This window comes from Vulpes vulpes, chromosome 9, assembly GCF_048418805.1.
Source record: "Vulpes vulpes isolate BD-2025 chromosome 9, VulVul3, whole genome shotgun sequence".
NCBI lineage: Eukaryota > Metazoa > Chordata > Mammalia > Carnivora > Canidae > Vulpes > Vulpes vulpes.
This window is the reverse complement of record NC_132788.1, coordinates 87,215,685-87,231,644: the sequence shown is the minus strand read 5'-3', so window position 1 is coordinate 87,231,644 and position 15,960 is coordinate 87,215,685. Positions and strand designations below refer to the sequence as shown.

At 38.2% G+C, this 15,960-nt stretch overlaps 1 protein-coding gene across 36 annotated transcripts in view; it reads right to left on the bottom strand.

Moving 5' to 3' along the window:
* Nucleotides 1-15,960, bottom strand: part of ERC2 (ELKS/RAB6-interacting/CAST family member 2) — a 906,155-nt gene that overhangs the window by 627,357 nt on the left and 262,838 nt on the right. For all 36 annotated transcript variants that reach the window (XR_011994371.1, XR_011994367.1, XR_011994370.1 and 33 more), the window contains one exon: nucleotides 1,835-1,909. Coding sequence is in view for 21 of the 36 variants with exons in the window: in XM_072720744.1 (XP_072576845.1) it covers nucleotides 1,835-1,909 (75 nt within the window). In the remaining 15 variants the exon portion in view is untranslated. The remainder of the gene's footprint in view (nucleotides 1-1,834; nucleotides 1,910-15,960) is intronic.

The following is a 15,960-nucleotide window of genomic DNA, read 5'->3' as shown; positions in this document are numbered from 1 at the left end:
TAATATATGGATATGAGTTTGCCCTAAAAATCATATTTTATGGCCTCTCATATAGCTAGCCTAAATGAGTATATTTATTAACTTTTTCGTTTTCTACTAAAACATATAATACTAGAAACAGTCATAATTAAACAGATTTTTTTTTTTACTTCTAAAGGTCACCAAAAGGTATTAATTGTCTTTGAATAGAGACTTTACATGGAAAATGCCCTCTGCATTGGAAGAGATGTCATTCCTGGTTTCTCCGAAGATTCCTGGAACTCACTCTTTCCCTTTTTTAAAAAGAAAAGATAGTTTGGAAATAGATTTTATGTGCATCCTCTTTCCCATTAGTAACTGTGCCAGAGATTGGGGTGGTAAGCATGGAGGTGGGAGTGACTCTTTGCAAAAAAGTAAAATAAAGTCTTTAAAATCTTTTCTTTAAAAAAGGGGCGGGGGGAGCCCTAACCAAGTTTCAAGTTTGGTTCCAATGTTAAGTGAGAAAGAAATCTCAGTTATGAAATACTCCCCCACAAGTGTAAAATGTTAAGTTTCTTTTCAAAACAAGTTCAAATTACATAAATTTAAAATGAATTGAGGAGCCAAAATTAGCAAGAATTATTCAATCTTATTGGCATTTGGTTCCTTTGATGATATTTTTCAAACCAATGTGCTGCAAATACATTATGAGTGCCTCAACTCATGTAACCTCATTTGAGGGACACAGAGTTTTAAAAGCAAATGCTCTACATTATTTCCACAAAAATTCACTTGGATAAAGACATTGTCATTGACCCAAAAAAAAAAAAAAAGTCAGAATTGTACATGCCAAAAATTCAATAGCTGGTGTTACTTTCTTTTTCACCAGGACTTAGAAATTTTTTGGCAGATAGTTCAAAATCATGTGCTATAAAAAAGAAAAATCATTATCCTATCCTATCAGCAAGCTGCAGAATTCTATTGTAGGCTAATGGTGATAAGCAAACTCTCAAGTGTTAAACTCTGGAATTACCAAATTGCAAACATCATTGTTAGGAATTTTTTTCTTCATGAAACAATTTAAATCAAGAATTATTTACTCTTAAGATAAACACTATTTGCTTCCCTCTAGCAAACACTGAAAGTTAAAAACTTTTTTTATTTACATTTCTAGATACTGACAAAGCAATTTGTTTCATTTAAATCTATTTCTTAATCATACATCATGGCTTAACCACTATCATTTGTTTCATTATTCTTTAAATACCCTAAATCTCTCTAGGAGGATTTTCAATTCTTTTAAATAGCATATATCTATACTTCCACAGCTAATTATCTTATGAATATTTAATAAGTTATTATTACTTCCAGACTTTATTAGGAGAAAATACTGGAGTCCTGGGAAAGTATTATTCTTTGAAAAGTACATTTTGCTGATAGCAAATTTTAATTATTTAACTACTTCGTTGCATATAAGACAACTTCTCTTTGCCAAATCTTAGTTTTTTAAAGTGTCTTTTCATTGTAATGTGAACAAAAAGAGAAAAAAATTATTCTAGCTTTAGAAATTTCCTTTGAAAGCACACACAAAACCTCCCCTAGGGTTGAAAGAATTGGCCATGCTCTGGAAATGAACCCAGCTCCTTTCAGCCAAGGGATACTTCAGCCCTTTATTCTTTTGCCCAGAATAGGCATCCTAATTAAAGAGCCAATAAATTAAATGTACCCAAGAAGGCAAAAAGATTCAGAAGAAAAGCACCCACCAGGGTACCTAGAGAAAAACACAAGGTTTTTTCAAGTGTTTATGTTAGGCACCATCAAGTTAGAACAAACTCCGGAGGCAAAGCTGTTTTTGACAAATGTGAACAGCTCCTACCTTCATTTCAATGACAGTCTGGAGAGCCTTCGTCTTGGCTGGCTCCGGCTGAAGTTGGCTTCTTCGGTGCAATTCCTGGGGAGGAACACGATAGAAATAAGCCTGACGGTTCATCCTTCCGTTACACCATGACCTTTACGCAGGTAGCACACAGCCCACTGGGTGCAGGTTCACTGTGCACAGACATAAACAAGCCACAGGTGATTCTTCCCCCACCCTCTTTAGCATCCCTCCTGCCTGGAGCCTCCGTTCCAGTGAAAAGCTCCTGGCACATGCGCTATTTCTGAAACTTCCATCAATAATTAATGTCAACTGTGACAAAGCCAGCAAGTAATCATAGTCCAAATACTGTTCAACACTGGGGCTGTTGCCCAGTCATCAAATCATAATTTACTAAATTACATTACTCTGTGCTCCCAATACAAACACAGCATGGAAACAGAGGAAAGAAAATGACTTAACGTGGTTGCAAATTCACTGCACGCATGGCATTTTGTTACTGAGGTAGGTTTGAAATGAGCAATTCAAGACCTTTTCAGTACCACTGTGTCACTTAGGAAGTGAATTGATGTGATGAAACCCTGTGAACATATCTTGCTTCCTAATTTACAGTTTCACTCCTTATTCAAAATCACATCTGTGTGTGATATGTTTATGCACTCATGATGCCAAGAAATTAAAATTGGCATTATTATCAACACTGTTAGCAAGGAGACAAAAATGGTTAAAGCCAGATGCAGACCCAAGAACTCCTAGGATATGACAAATATAACTTTAGGTAAAACACACATAATTACAATTTTAAGCTGGAAGGTTCACTTTTTGCATGCCTCTTCTGTCAAGGCTTTGAAAGTTCCCTTGGCAGAAGAAGAGATAAAGATAAGATTTCTTACTTTGTGCTTTGATTTTCTTAATAATAATTAGCAGTTTTATGAAAGTAGCCAATGAGAGGAATAAACAAAAGTGCTCACATATGTCCATACTGCTGATACAAGTCACCTATGGAATAATTCTATAATACTTATTTGCTTGCAGAAAAATCATTTAAATCCAACATGAAGTAGTTTTAGGCCTTCATATTTCACTGGGCTACAAACATTAAAAACAAAACAAAACAAAACAAAACAAAACAAAACAAAACAAAACAAAACAAAAAAAAACCGAAAAGCCACCTTAGGCTTTAGGGAAGAGAACCAACATGACTTCTCGCTCTTCTCAAGTTAAGGCATCAAAATTAACTTTCATTCCACCACTGCCATCTACTATCATCACCACTTCATAAAGACAGAACACATTAATGCAAATATTGCCAGAAAAAGAGAATCCCACAATATAAGATCATTCTTTCCAGAATAATAAAACAATCTTTTGCCCATATTCTATTATATTGTTCTTATTTGCCAGCAGCCCAAGATTTGGTCATGGATTGCTGTGCACATGTCAAGGGACCAGTAATGGAGAATCACCACTTCAGCTCTGGAATATAGCATATTTTCTTCCCAAAGTCATCATTGGAATAAACCAGCAAACCTGTGCAACACTACTTCTCAACCTCCAAGTTGAGAAGAATTTGAATTAGTGCTTCCTAATCATTCAAAGTAGTCTCACATCATTTAAAACATTTCTTTTTCCTAACATATCCTTAGAAGAGATGGAGTCAAGTATTTCCAAATCTGTATTATGAATAGACAGAAAAAGATCTTCTGTCCTTTTAGAGGCACTGGACTAAAATAATCCAGCAACACTGGTCATTTTTTAGGCTCTGTGGAAATGGCAGAGATTTTCTGAGGAATGACCTTAAAAGCAGCTTCCCTTTATTAGCATCTACAATGTTCCTGGCACTGCATGTGTCTTTCAAGCCTCAACACTACCATATGAAGAATCTGACCTGTGTTGTGAGTCCATTGTATAGTATTTCTATCATATAGACAAAATAAATGTAATAACCTCAATAACATAAATAGTAAAATGTAACCACAAAATTAGGAAATTATGAGTTTTAATACAATGCCTTTAATTGTGAGTTTGTACATTTGAACATTAGCCGTTAGACAAGTTTCCAATTTTGACTTTCATGAACCAGTACAATCCAGTTCCAGCATACCACTGAGTCAATCACATAAGGACTTCAACCTCCAAAGAAAGCTACCTAGCCTTCAATGTACTTCCAAGATTGTTGGAGTTCACTGGACCAATTAAATTTCATAGATGAAAAAATTGAAGTAAGTCACTTGTCAGAGTTGCTCCATAGTAGGTGGTAGAATAAATACATTTCACACGTCACCAATTCTGATACCATGTGGCATCAAAAGCATCTTAGTGAAAAGAGCTAAGAATTGAATTCATAGTAATTTCAAACCATAGCCAAACCAAGTTCCATAATAAAAATCTTAAGACAATTTGAGGATAGAGGTTAAGCTTGCATAAAACAGTAAAAATAATTAAGAAGCAACTAAGTAACACAAATAGAAAATAAAAACCATAGGGTAAAGGCATGTGCTATTATAATTTCTGCCAAGCACAAAAACATTTTTAAGGGCAAACAGGCAATAACAAAGCTAAATTTGTAGCAATAGTTTTGCAAACATGGAAAGAGTTTTCTTTGTTATAATTATAAAAAGTTCCATATAATGTAAACCAGCTCAAAATCCAGTTTGGGCCCTTACACTCCTCGTCACTCCTTAAAAAGTAAAATAAAATCTCCAATTACCTGAAAATTATAATATTCCTATCTTAACTACACTACATTTCAATCAATCCTGACTTAACAGTTACTGAGAATCACCTTAATTCCTAAGGTGTCAGGTAAATGAAGATTGTAATCCACGTGTGGATATCATGGGCTGTCTGAAAGTTCCATCTCAGGCACTTCATCCATCTTTAAGATTTTGGATCCTTAAAATGCTCACTCTGATTGTGGCAGAAAAGAGCAGTTGCTTTTTCCCTGTCTGCTGGCTAGAAGTAAAGAACTCCAAGACCCAAGAAGATGGTAGAATCCCGAGTTACAAGGAGCCTGGATTCCTGAAATGCCATAGAAAAAAAACACTGAACACCCACATGGGATGATGGTGTGTGTGAAAAATCTTTGTTAAGTTGGCCTCTGCACTTTCAGATTTTCTCTGAAAAGATCCCACTCCTCTCTGCCTTATCTACTGCAATGACTATAAGGAAAAATAATACCTAATTAGCCCTGTGTTGTTTGTAGCTTTTGAATCACAAAAGTGGTTTTAATGTGTGAAGAGATATAACTAGCAAGAATTAACTAATTCTGGTAGTTTTCAAAGGACAGTATTAAATCATGTACAGTAGGGATCCCTGGGTGGCGCAGCGGTTTGGCGCCTGCCTTTGGCCCAGGGCGCGATCCTGGAGACCCGGGATCGAATCCCACATCGGGCTCCCGGTGCATGGAGCCTGCTTCTCCCTCTGCCTCTCTCTCTCTCTGTCTGTGACTATCATAAATAAAAAAAATAAATAAATAAATCATGTACAGTAGACTTATGCTTTTCTGGGACACTGATCTCTATAAGAATTAGATGAAAGGTGTGGATTCTCTCCAGAAATGGGTACAAAAGCACATACAAACAAAATGGTGTGCACTATTTCAGCTGGTTCACAGGACCTGGTCCAGCACCCAGAAGATTCATCTTTTAACCAGACTATAGGCTAAAAATCATTCGCTGAGAAGAAAGAACATTGTATGGAGAGTCAGGAGTCAGGAGGCTATAGTCCCAGCCTGAGACCTTGGGCACACGTCTTCCTCATTCTAAACTACAGAATGAGGAGCTTTATGAGTGAGTTTCTTTGAACATCCAGATTTTTAATAGGTAGCTGACTCTGAAATGTTGATCACTGGCTGGTATTTCTAGTTATACCAATTCTCAGCTTTAAAAACATAATAGAAATAAAAGAAGAAAATTAGCCCATCAAAAATTTTAATATCTCACTATGACACTGTCACCGGTGAGATATCTATTTTCCTATAATTTCAAGATGAGGTTGGCCTTAGCTGGTCTATCTGGAGAATTAATAAGAATCTAGAGTCTAGTGAGTTAATGTGGATGGACACTTGCTTCCAAGATGATCCTGGCAAAATAATGTTTGTACATACCATCTACTCTCTTCAGGAGAAAAAAAAAAAAAAACACACCTTAAAAGTTAACTTTCTGTCTAAAGATAATTCATTATTTTAATCTGACCTTTCCCCTTTACTGTTCTGGTAATCTACTGCTATGGAACAAACCACCCCAAATTTAGTGGTGTCAGACTACCACCATTTGACTATGTTCATAAATTCTAGATCGGGAATTTACAAAGGATAGACTGGGGAAATCTTGTTTCTAAACCATGATATTGGGAGATAGAACAGCTGGGACTGATGAATCCACTTCCAAGAAAGCTTCTTCACTCATATATCTGTTATGTTGGCCAGAAGAAGACTTGAAGGCTGGGATTAGCTAGAATTGTCACCTATATATGATGACACCTATATATGGCCTCTCCGTGTGGCTTAGGCTTCTTCACAGCATGGTACCCTTGGGGTGTTAACCTCTTACACTTAGGTGTAAAGAATCCAAGAGCAAGTGCTTCAGCAAATAAGCCAGAGGCTGCATTTCCAGGAGTCGACAGAGTATGGCAGAGGGCAGGGGCTGCACGATGAGATGCTAACCAGGAATCCTGTGATCTGCACCCCACCGCTTATCAGATCAACACAGAAGCCATGGGTGCCTATGACAACATGAATCAAGTTCTATTTCAGGAGTTCTTGTTCCTTGCTAATTACCCAATAAATGTATCTGCTTGCTAAAAAAAAAAAAAAAAAAGTTCCAAAGACCTTGGAAGTCCCATAGCATAATCTCTGCCATGCTCTGTTGTTTGAAGCAGTTACAAGCCTGCTCAGATTCCAGGGATGAGTGCCAAAGAATCTGAAGCCATATTTTTAAATTACCACTCTTGAGGAACAAAAGCAGTTGAAGAACTGACTGGAAAGTAACACTGTGATATCAAACGTCAACTTTCATTGGTCTTAAAATGTGGCAGATTCATATATTCAAATAATAATTTGTTGTAAGACATATAGGAAATACAATAGTACACCTAAGCAGACAAATTTCCCAGCCCTTATGGGTTTTTCAATTTCAAATTCCAATGAGAAAGAGGTACAATAATTTAAAGAAGAGACCAAACCAGTTTGTTGTAAGTGCTTTAAAGGAATATAAGACAGAAAGGTAGAACAGGACACATTGTGTGAGAGGATCAATTGCAACTTTAAATACAGTGATCAGGGAAAGCTTCCTGCAAAGGTAACATATGAGCAAAAATCTACGGGAAATCAAGGAACCAGTTGTACAGATATTCCAAGCAGGGAGAATAACAAATGTTTAAGTACCAAGCTAGTGCTAGATAAGAGATGGGGAAAATAGCAGGTTAGAGATGTGCAAGGGTGAAGCACGATGACACATTGTGTTCAAATTTGGAATCATTTTCTGGACACTGGTTTTACTCTGAGAAAAATGGGGAGCCACTGGAAGGTTCTGAGCAAAGATAAACTATGATAATAACACACATCCTTAGAGATTTGCTTTGCCTGCTGGACTGCAATATGGTTGGGGTTGAGGAGGGATGTAAGGACAGAATCATAGAAACTAGTAATAAGCAACTGGAATAACGCCAGCAAGGGAATGACAGAGCCTGGGACTAAGGTGACAGAGCAGAGGTAATGAGAAGGAACTAAGTATGGATATGTTCTGAAGGTGAGGCTGACTTGACTTTCTGATAGATTGCCTGGAGACGACAGAAAGAGCCAAGTAAAAGTTGGTTTCATGGCTTTCAGCCTGGACAAGAAGAAGAATACGGGTGGAAAACTAACATAGGGAAGACTGGAGAGGGAAGTGAGAGTTATGGGAACCAAGAGTTTGGTTTTGCATAAGACATTTAAGAGGAGATGCTGAGTTGGCAGGTGGATAGATGAGTTGGATTTGAAGGGAGAAGTAAGGGCTACAAATAAAAATTTGGGATCAGCCAATAGAGATCGTGCTTAAAGCTGTAAGCCTAGATGAGATCAACTTGGAATTGCACATAGAAAGAAGAGGAAAGGAAAGAGGACTAAGCCAGGGGTGACCCAACATTAAGGGGTCTGAGAAGAAAGGAGAGAGAAGCAAAGAAAACAGAAAGAATAACCAGTGAAGTAGGAAGAGAACCAAGAGTATAGCATCCCAAAAATCAGGTAAAGAAATGAGTTCAGGATGTAGGAGTGACACTGTATCAACTGCTACTGAGAAGTTAATAGGATGAGGCCAGAGGATGGACCACAGGACTTCATAGCATGCAGGCCATTAGTAACATTGACTGGAGCAGTTTTAGTGGAGAGTATGAATAAAATTTGACTGGAAAGTGCTGTGGGAGAATGGAAGTAGGAAAGAGCCTGATGATTTTGCATGGGGTATTATTTAACTGATAATTTCTTTCATCAAAACTGTGATTTAGATTTGTATACTCATGTTTACAGCATTATCACAATAGCCAAAACATGACAGCAACTGACATATCCATCAACAGATGAAAGATAAACAAAAAGTGATATATACTTAATAGTGGAACATTACTTAGCCTTAAAAAGAGACAAAATTCCAACATGTGCTACAATAATGGATGAACCTTCAGAACTTTGTTTAATGAAATACAGCACCAAAAAGACAAATACTGAATGATCTCACTTATATGAGGTATCCAAAGTAGTCACATTCACAGAAACAGAAAGTAGAATGCTGATTGCCAGGGACAGAGCATAGAGAATGCAGAGCTGTTATTTAATGGATACAGTTTCACTTTTCCAAGATGAAGAAGATCTAGAGATTGCTTGCATAATAATGTGAACATACTTAACACTACTGAACTGTACCCTTAAAAGTGGTTACAATGATAAAGCTTATGTTGTATTTTATCACAATTTTAAAAATTTGCAAGCCACAAACATAACAGAACTTGTTGGAGTCCCACAACCTTCCCCATCTCCATTCTTCTAGAAAGAAACCATTATCTTAAAGTCAGTATCTTTCTCATGCATGCTTTTGGGCTTTGAGGCTTTTATTACATATGTATATCCTTGTAAATAGTATAAGTTTAACAACAGAGAACATTCTTCCTTAATTTACATAAATGCCAGCTGTCTGCCCTACACAAAACTTTGCATTTTGGTTTTTACCTCAACAATACTTATGCTTTTAGAATTTATCTATGTAAAATTTCCAGTCTTTTTATTCACTACTATGTTGCAATAAACACAATACATGAGGAAAAAAAACAAATCTGTTTTAGGTATCTTTACATCCTTAACTGCATAACAGCTCTCTTCTTCCTGAAGCATTCAGTTTCTTCTGCTTGAAATAATCCCCTATCCTTTTTGTTTTCTTTTTGCCTACAAGGATCAGCAAATTATAGCCCACAAGCCAAATGCAGCCCGTCATCTGTTTTGGTAAATAAAGTTTTATTGAAACACTGTTATATCATTAATTTACATATTGTCTATTGTTGTTTTCATGCTACAGTGACAGAGTTCAGTAATTGTAACAGACCATATGGCCTTGCAAAGCTAGAAATATTTACTATCTGGCCTTTTACAGAAAAAGTTTGTCAATCCTAGTCTAGAATATCTTCAATATTCATCCTAGCCAATATCAACTCCTCATGTGGCTGTTTCAAATATGTACACAAATTCTTTGACATTCTATTTATAAGATGAGACCTAAATATCTTCCCCTTGATTCTCGACTGAGCTTAGTAATTCAGTCCAACAGAGTATGGTAGAAGTGACATTTGGGACTTCTGAGGCTTGATCGTAATGATATTATGATCATAATGACATTATGGCTTCCTTCTTGCTCACATTTGTGGATCACCTGTTCTGGGAGAAGCCAGATAACACTATCATGAAGATACCTCAGGCTACCCAAGGTGGCATGAAACTGAGGCCTTCTGCCAAAAGCCATGTGAATCAGCCATAGCAGAAGTGGATCATCCAGCCCCTATGAAGTCTCCAGATGCCTGAAGCCCTGTCCAACAGCTTGATGGCAACCCTCTGAGGGATTCTGGGCCAGACCATCCAGCTAAGTGACTTCCACATTCCTGACCCACAGAATCTGTGAGATACTAAGTGTTCATTGTTTTAAGTAGCTGTTTGGGGCTATGTGTTATGAAGCCATAGATTACAAACACATCTCACAAAGGGCATTAGTCGGTCCTCCAGACTAATCCCCCACCCTTATATACACTTTCACAGCATTATGTACCTTCCCTTCATATCACTGGAAATGGCTACAATTTTACACTAACCTATAAAAATCAATGGATTCATATTTATGTTCACCATTGGGTGGGTGGTATACTCCATGAGCACAGGGACTCTGTATGTCCATTATATTCCTAGTAACTAACATAGTGCCTGAATAAGTGCTTAATAAATAAATATTGACTGATTGAAGGAAACAGTACAAATGACATTGTAGTTCTAAGCCTGGAAATTCTATATCATCTTTGGACCTAAAGGAATCTGATGTGAAGGATGGCAATAGCTACTAGTTATTTATACATGTACTAAGTACTTTGTAAACGTTAACTTGTTTAATCATCACAATAACCTCCTTAGATAGATACCATCATTATCATTTTTCACTCAAATATGTGGAAGCATAGAGAAGTTAGTGACTTGCACAATCTACTGAATTGTACTGCTGGGACTTATCCTAGGCTGTCTAGTTCCAGGGCATCTGCTCCTAACCACTGTGTTATACTGCCCATGTTTCACCACATAGCTTTGTGGTTTTGGGGGTTTTTATGGGGTTTTTGAGGTTTTTAGTTTTTTTTTAATATCTTATTTATTTATTCATGAGAGACACAGAGAGGGAGAGACGCAGAGACACAGGCAGAGGGAGAAGCAGACTCTATGCAGGGAGCCCGATGAGGGACTTGACCCTGAGACCCCAGGATCATGCCTTGAGCCGAAGGCAGATGCTCAGCCACTGAGCCACCAAGGGTCCCTTACCACATGGCTTTGATTTGATACGTGAAACTGACACCTAGCTCTCCACTGGCTTCTTTCATTGTAGTCACCTCCCTATTTCTCCTTTGATTCTGTCTTCTATTTCTCTTTTCTTGAGGAGTTGAAAGTTAAAAGGGGCTTATCTCAATAGCAGTTGTCTGGTACTGATATCCAGTAGATATTTAAGTAGATATTAAAACCTAAATGATAAACATGGTTAGGCATACTGAAATAGAGGGAAAAAATGATTACTTTCAAATATTAACATCTTTCTCAATCTTTGACAGATCAAGCATTAAAAATATAATGTAAAAGATTTAAATGATAAAATTAGTAAGACTAAATTAGTAGACAATTACAGTGAACTTTATATCCTACAGATCTCCATTTCAAGATTCCATGGAATATTTAAGCAGATTGATCACATACCAGACTACTAAGAAAAACTTTAATAAGATTACAAAAGACAGAAGTGATATAGGCCACATTCTTTGTCCATACGCAATAAAACAAATTAATAACAAAAGTAAATGAAACCTTACTATTTATTGGAAGGTAAAGCTCAGAAAGTCTTAAAATTCATCCTATACAGTTAAACAGATCCTGTCCTCTCTACCTACCAGGTGTGTGACTTTGGGCAAGTTCCTGAATTTTCTCTGATCCAGAGGATGGTGAAGTTGAAATGAGATAAGCATGCGAAGTACTTATCTGGGCTGGCACACAATACACTCTCAATAACTGAAACTTATCCTTATTATTCTTGTTGTTCCTTAATGATTATTAGTATTCCTGAAAGTATATCAGAGAATGTAGTTGGCAGAATGCATTCCCTACTTGTTCACAGTCTAATACTGGCTACCATTAAAGCATTGCCACTAGGTCTGCTTGAATAATTCAAAAAATACTTGCTGAGGGCAGCCCGGGTGGCTCAGAGGTTTAGCACCGCCTTCAGCCCAGGGCGTGATCCTGGAGTCCCGGGATCGAGTCTCACGTCGGGCTCCCTGCATAGAGGCTGCTTCTCCCTCTGCCTGTGTCCCTGCCTCTTTCTCTCTCTCTGTGTCTATCATGAATAAATAAAATCTAAAAAGAAAAAGAAAAAGACAGAAAAGAAAGAAGAAAGAGAAAGAAAGAAAGAAAGAAAGAAAGAAAGAAAGAAAGAAAAGAAAGAAAGAAAGAAAGAAAGAACTTGCTGAAGGCCCACTATGTGCCAGGGAAAACACAAACAGAAGCCCTGCTTTCATGAAGCTTATATTCTAGTGCACACATTCTCAATGGAAGTAGTGCCATGTCCATAGGACTCCAGGGACACTGAATTGCCCAGTGTTGTTGGAGTGGAGGAAGTGATTAATACAGTGCTAGGAGATGAGACCCAAGGGGTGAAGGCTGGGGAAGAAACAGGCTGTATAAGGTCATGTAGGCCCTCAATAAAATCTTGGTCTTATACAAATTCTAGAGAGATGAAAAAAGTTTCCATGGAAATACGTAAATATAAACTTACTATTATTTTTTTAGTCTTCACCAAAAAAGACATTTGAGAACCTAAGACCATACCAAATGAATCTGTACACATAAACACATTTCCTTTAGTTTGTTTTAATACATGACCTACTCCTTTTCCTAAATTTGCACTAAAGATTGCTTGGAAGATTTATCTTGGTTTTTTGGATACTGATTCTGGGAACTACAGAAATTAATAGAAGAAGATGCCAGGTTCCAAATATTTGGCCAGTGTCATTAGCAATGTCCTAGGAGTAACAACAAAGTTATTTAATTCAATGATTACTGAGTGCCTAAAGTAATACTAGGTAATGCAGAGATAACAAAAATAAATAAATGTCATGCCAAGTCTCAAGGAACTTGATTTTCTGATGGAAGAGGAAGTACATAACTAGAATACAAGACTGCAACTAATAACAGCAGCTATCGGTTACAGAATGCTTACCATATGCCAAGTCCTATGCTTCCCATCTAGTCCTCAATGGATCTGCACAGCATCCTTATAGGTAGGAGCTACCACGACCAGGGGAAAGCTGCAAGGACTCAGAGGTAAGTAACACACTGAAGATTACAGTGTAGTAAGACTTGGGAGTGCAACCACAGTGTCTGACACCTAAACTCACACCCTTAATTTACTAACATAACACTTGGTTCATATTGCTATTTGTGGTCCCTCCACACTCTACAAACATCTAATATTTTAAAAGTAAGTAAATCTGACTTCTGGTTTGTTTCTCAGTTCCTTGTTAGGACCCCACCAGTTCTGAACAATATGTTATGGGGGAGAAATAAGAGGCAATCATCCACTCCCTACAGAAGGAAGGATGACTGTGGAAAGCTTCATAGAAAAGTACATGTGGGTGGTCCAAAGTCTTTAGTTGTAAGTAGTCATTATTCTGTCCACTCATTCTTATATGGCACACTGTTAAGTGCTGTCAGCAGCATCCTGGTCATTCAGTCCAGCCTACACACCTGATCTTATCTGCTCTTGGAAGCTAAACAAGCTTGAGCTTGGTTAGTACTTGGATGGAAGAGCATCTGAGAAAATTGGGTGCTATAGGCTTTTAGTATGGAGCCAAAAACCACAGATTATTCCCAGGCCTTGAAATCTAGTGAAGTTTGCCCAGCTGGTTTTGAAACTGCATTGGACTACAGACTCCACCTTACCTTCCATTTCTCCCATCTGAACTAGAATGTCTGTAACTGTTATACCCTCCTGTCCCATCATTGTTTGTAGGGCACAGATAAATTGTTTCTTTGGTGTCACAGGTCCACTGATGAGAAGGAATTGTGCCTCAGGAGTTGAACTTAATAGATTACACCCAGAGCCACAGCCATACATAATTTAGATGATGGGGATTTTTGAACTGATGAGATTTAAATGAGATTTGGGGCTTTGAGTTGAAGCTGTAATGGGATGAGAATTTTGGAGACCTTGGAATGGGGAGAACGCATTTTTTTATTTGGAAGAGATGTGCATCTAGGAGAGCCAGGTGGTGGACTATAGCCAGTAGAATAATGCCCCCTACCAAAGATATCCACTCCTATTTCCTGTGAATATATTGTATTTTGTGCAAAAGGGACTTTGCAGATGTAATTAGGGTTATAGATGTTAGAATAGGGAAATTATCCCGGATAATTTGGGAAGGTATAATCTAATCACTGGAGCCCTTTCAAAGCTCAGAAGTTCCTGTGACTAGAGGCAGAAGAGAAATGCAGCAGATGGAGAAGTTAGAGATCCTAAGTATGAGAAGGATTCAATGTGGCATTGTTGGTTCTGAGATACAGGGGCCATGTGCAAGCACTAGAGGAGGTCTCTGGGGAATAAGAATGGTCCTCCAATGATATTCAACAAGGAAATGGGGACTTCAATCCTACAAATACAAGGGACTAAATCTGGCCAACAACCTGAAGGAACTTGGAAGCAGATTTGATCTCAAGAGCCTCTAGAAAGGAACAGAGTCCCAGAGTTGTTTTGGCCTCATCACCCTCAAAATAAAGGATCCAATTAAGCCATGTTATACCAGGATTGCTGATCTGTAAGCTAATAAATTTGTGTTGTTTTAAGCTGTTAAATGTGTGGTCATTTGTTATGCCAGTAATACAAAACTAATATAAGGTGGTTAATCTTTCAATACCTAACCTATGGACTCCCTTGTTAGCTCTCCTATACCGAGATGACATACATGCCCTTGAAACTACTATATATAGACCTTCATTCTATTCATTCAACAACAAAAGAACAAATCCCGTTCCTCTCACATGATGACAGCTTCATGGTCCAAAGCCTTTCTTACTAAAGGGTCCTATCCACTGTTTCTTATAAGGTATGGCATCAAATGCTCTGAGCAGTACCCAAGCCACTTATCCTAGTCTACTTCTATGCCCTAGGTCATATTCCTGAGAGAGAGAGTCTGAGACAGGGACTTTTATGCAAGTAATTTATTAATGGAGGGCTCACAGGAGAACCCATATGAGAAGAAAATAAATCATACAGAGAAGAAAAGTTAAGCAAGGATGTTGTATAGAAAATTTAGCCTGAGCCTACAGGGAGCTCTAGGGGCTAAATGTGCTGCAAAAGGTATGTGCCCCCATACCTCTGCTCTAGTCAGTCACTATCTGTGGGCTGCCTGGGTACCTCTGGGCAAGAGGAAGCTGGCAACCCTAGTCACCCAAAGGCACACCTCCCAAAAAGGTCACAAATGTGAGTTGTTGGCAGCAGCACCCACAGCCACTGGAAGATGGTCACACCTGCTCAGTTGCCCAGAAGGGCCACCCAACCATCATTCCATGTTCCTGGATCTTTACACATTCTTCATCATGTCCCTTTCTCTCTCGAGTACTTGGAGAAGGTGTGGGAGGGGAAGGGCCTGGCTGCTTCACACCTCCAGCCGGAGGGCCCATTTTAGAGATGCCAGCAGGGAATGGCATATGAATCAACAATGTGTTCCCTGCACACCCCCACAGTCCAGATGGCTACACATCCCAGAAGCAGAGGGCGGCTCCTACACAGACAACTTCCTTGGCTGAAGATACATACCACACTTTGGACCATGAAGGAACACACTGTGGTAGTCATGGTGACATTTTTACCAAAAAAAAAAAAAAAAAAAAAAAAGGCCACAGTCTTTCTTTTGCTGCAAATTTTCATTTAAAACACCCATCTGTAGTAAAATCTTCTAGTGTAAAATACTGAGGGCTCATAGAATTGGAAAGCCCCAAAGGAACTAGCTGTTGTAGCTTCTTACTCATAGTGTGAATTCCCTCCTTTTCCTGATGTGGGTCACTGAGCTGAAGCTTGAATAATTTCAGAACTGGGCCATCACACCTCCAAGAAGCAATTCAGATAGTTGGAAAGTTCTCTCCTTCTAGATATTATGTTAAAATCTCTTCCCTATAACGCCTCCATTTGGTCTGGTCCTTCACTACATAGAATTTGACAATAACACTTATGCTGGCCATTCACTAAGGCTTTGCCATGTCCTGAGCATTGTTCTAAGTACCTGATATGAAATATCTCATCTAACTCCTCACACTTGGGAGGCAAGCACTAATTTTAACCTCACTTATCAGGAGGAAACCTAAGCCTCAGAAA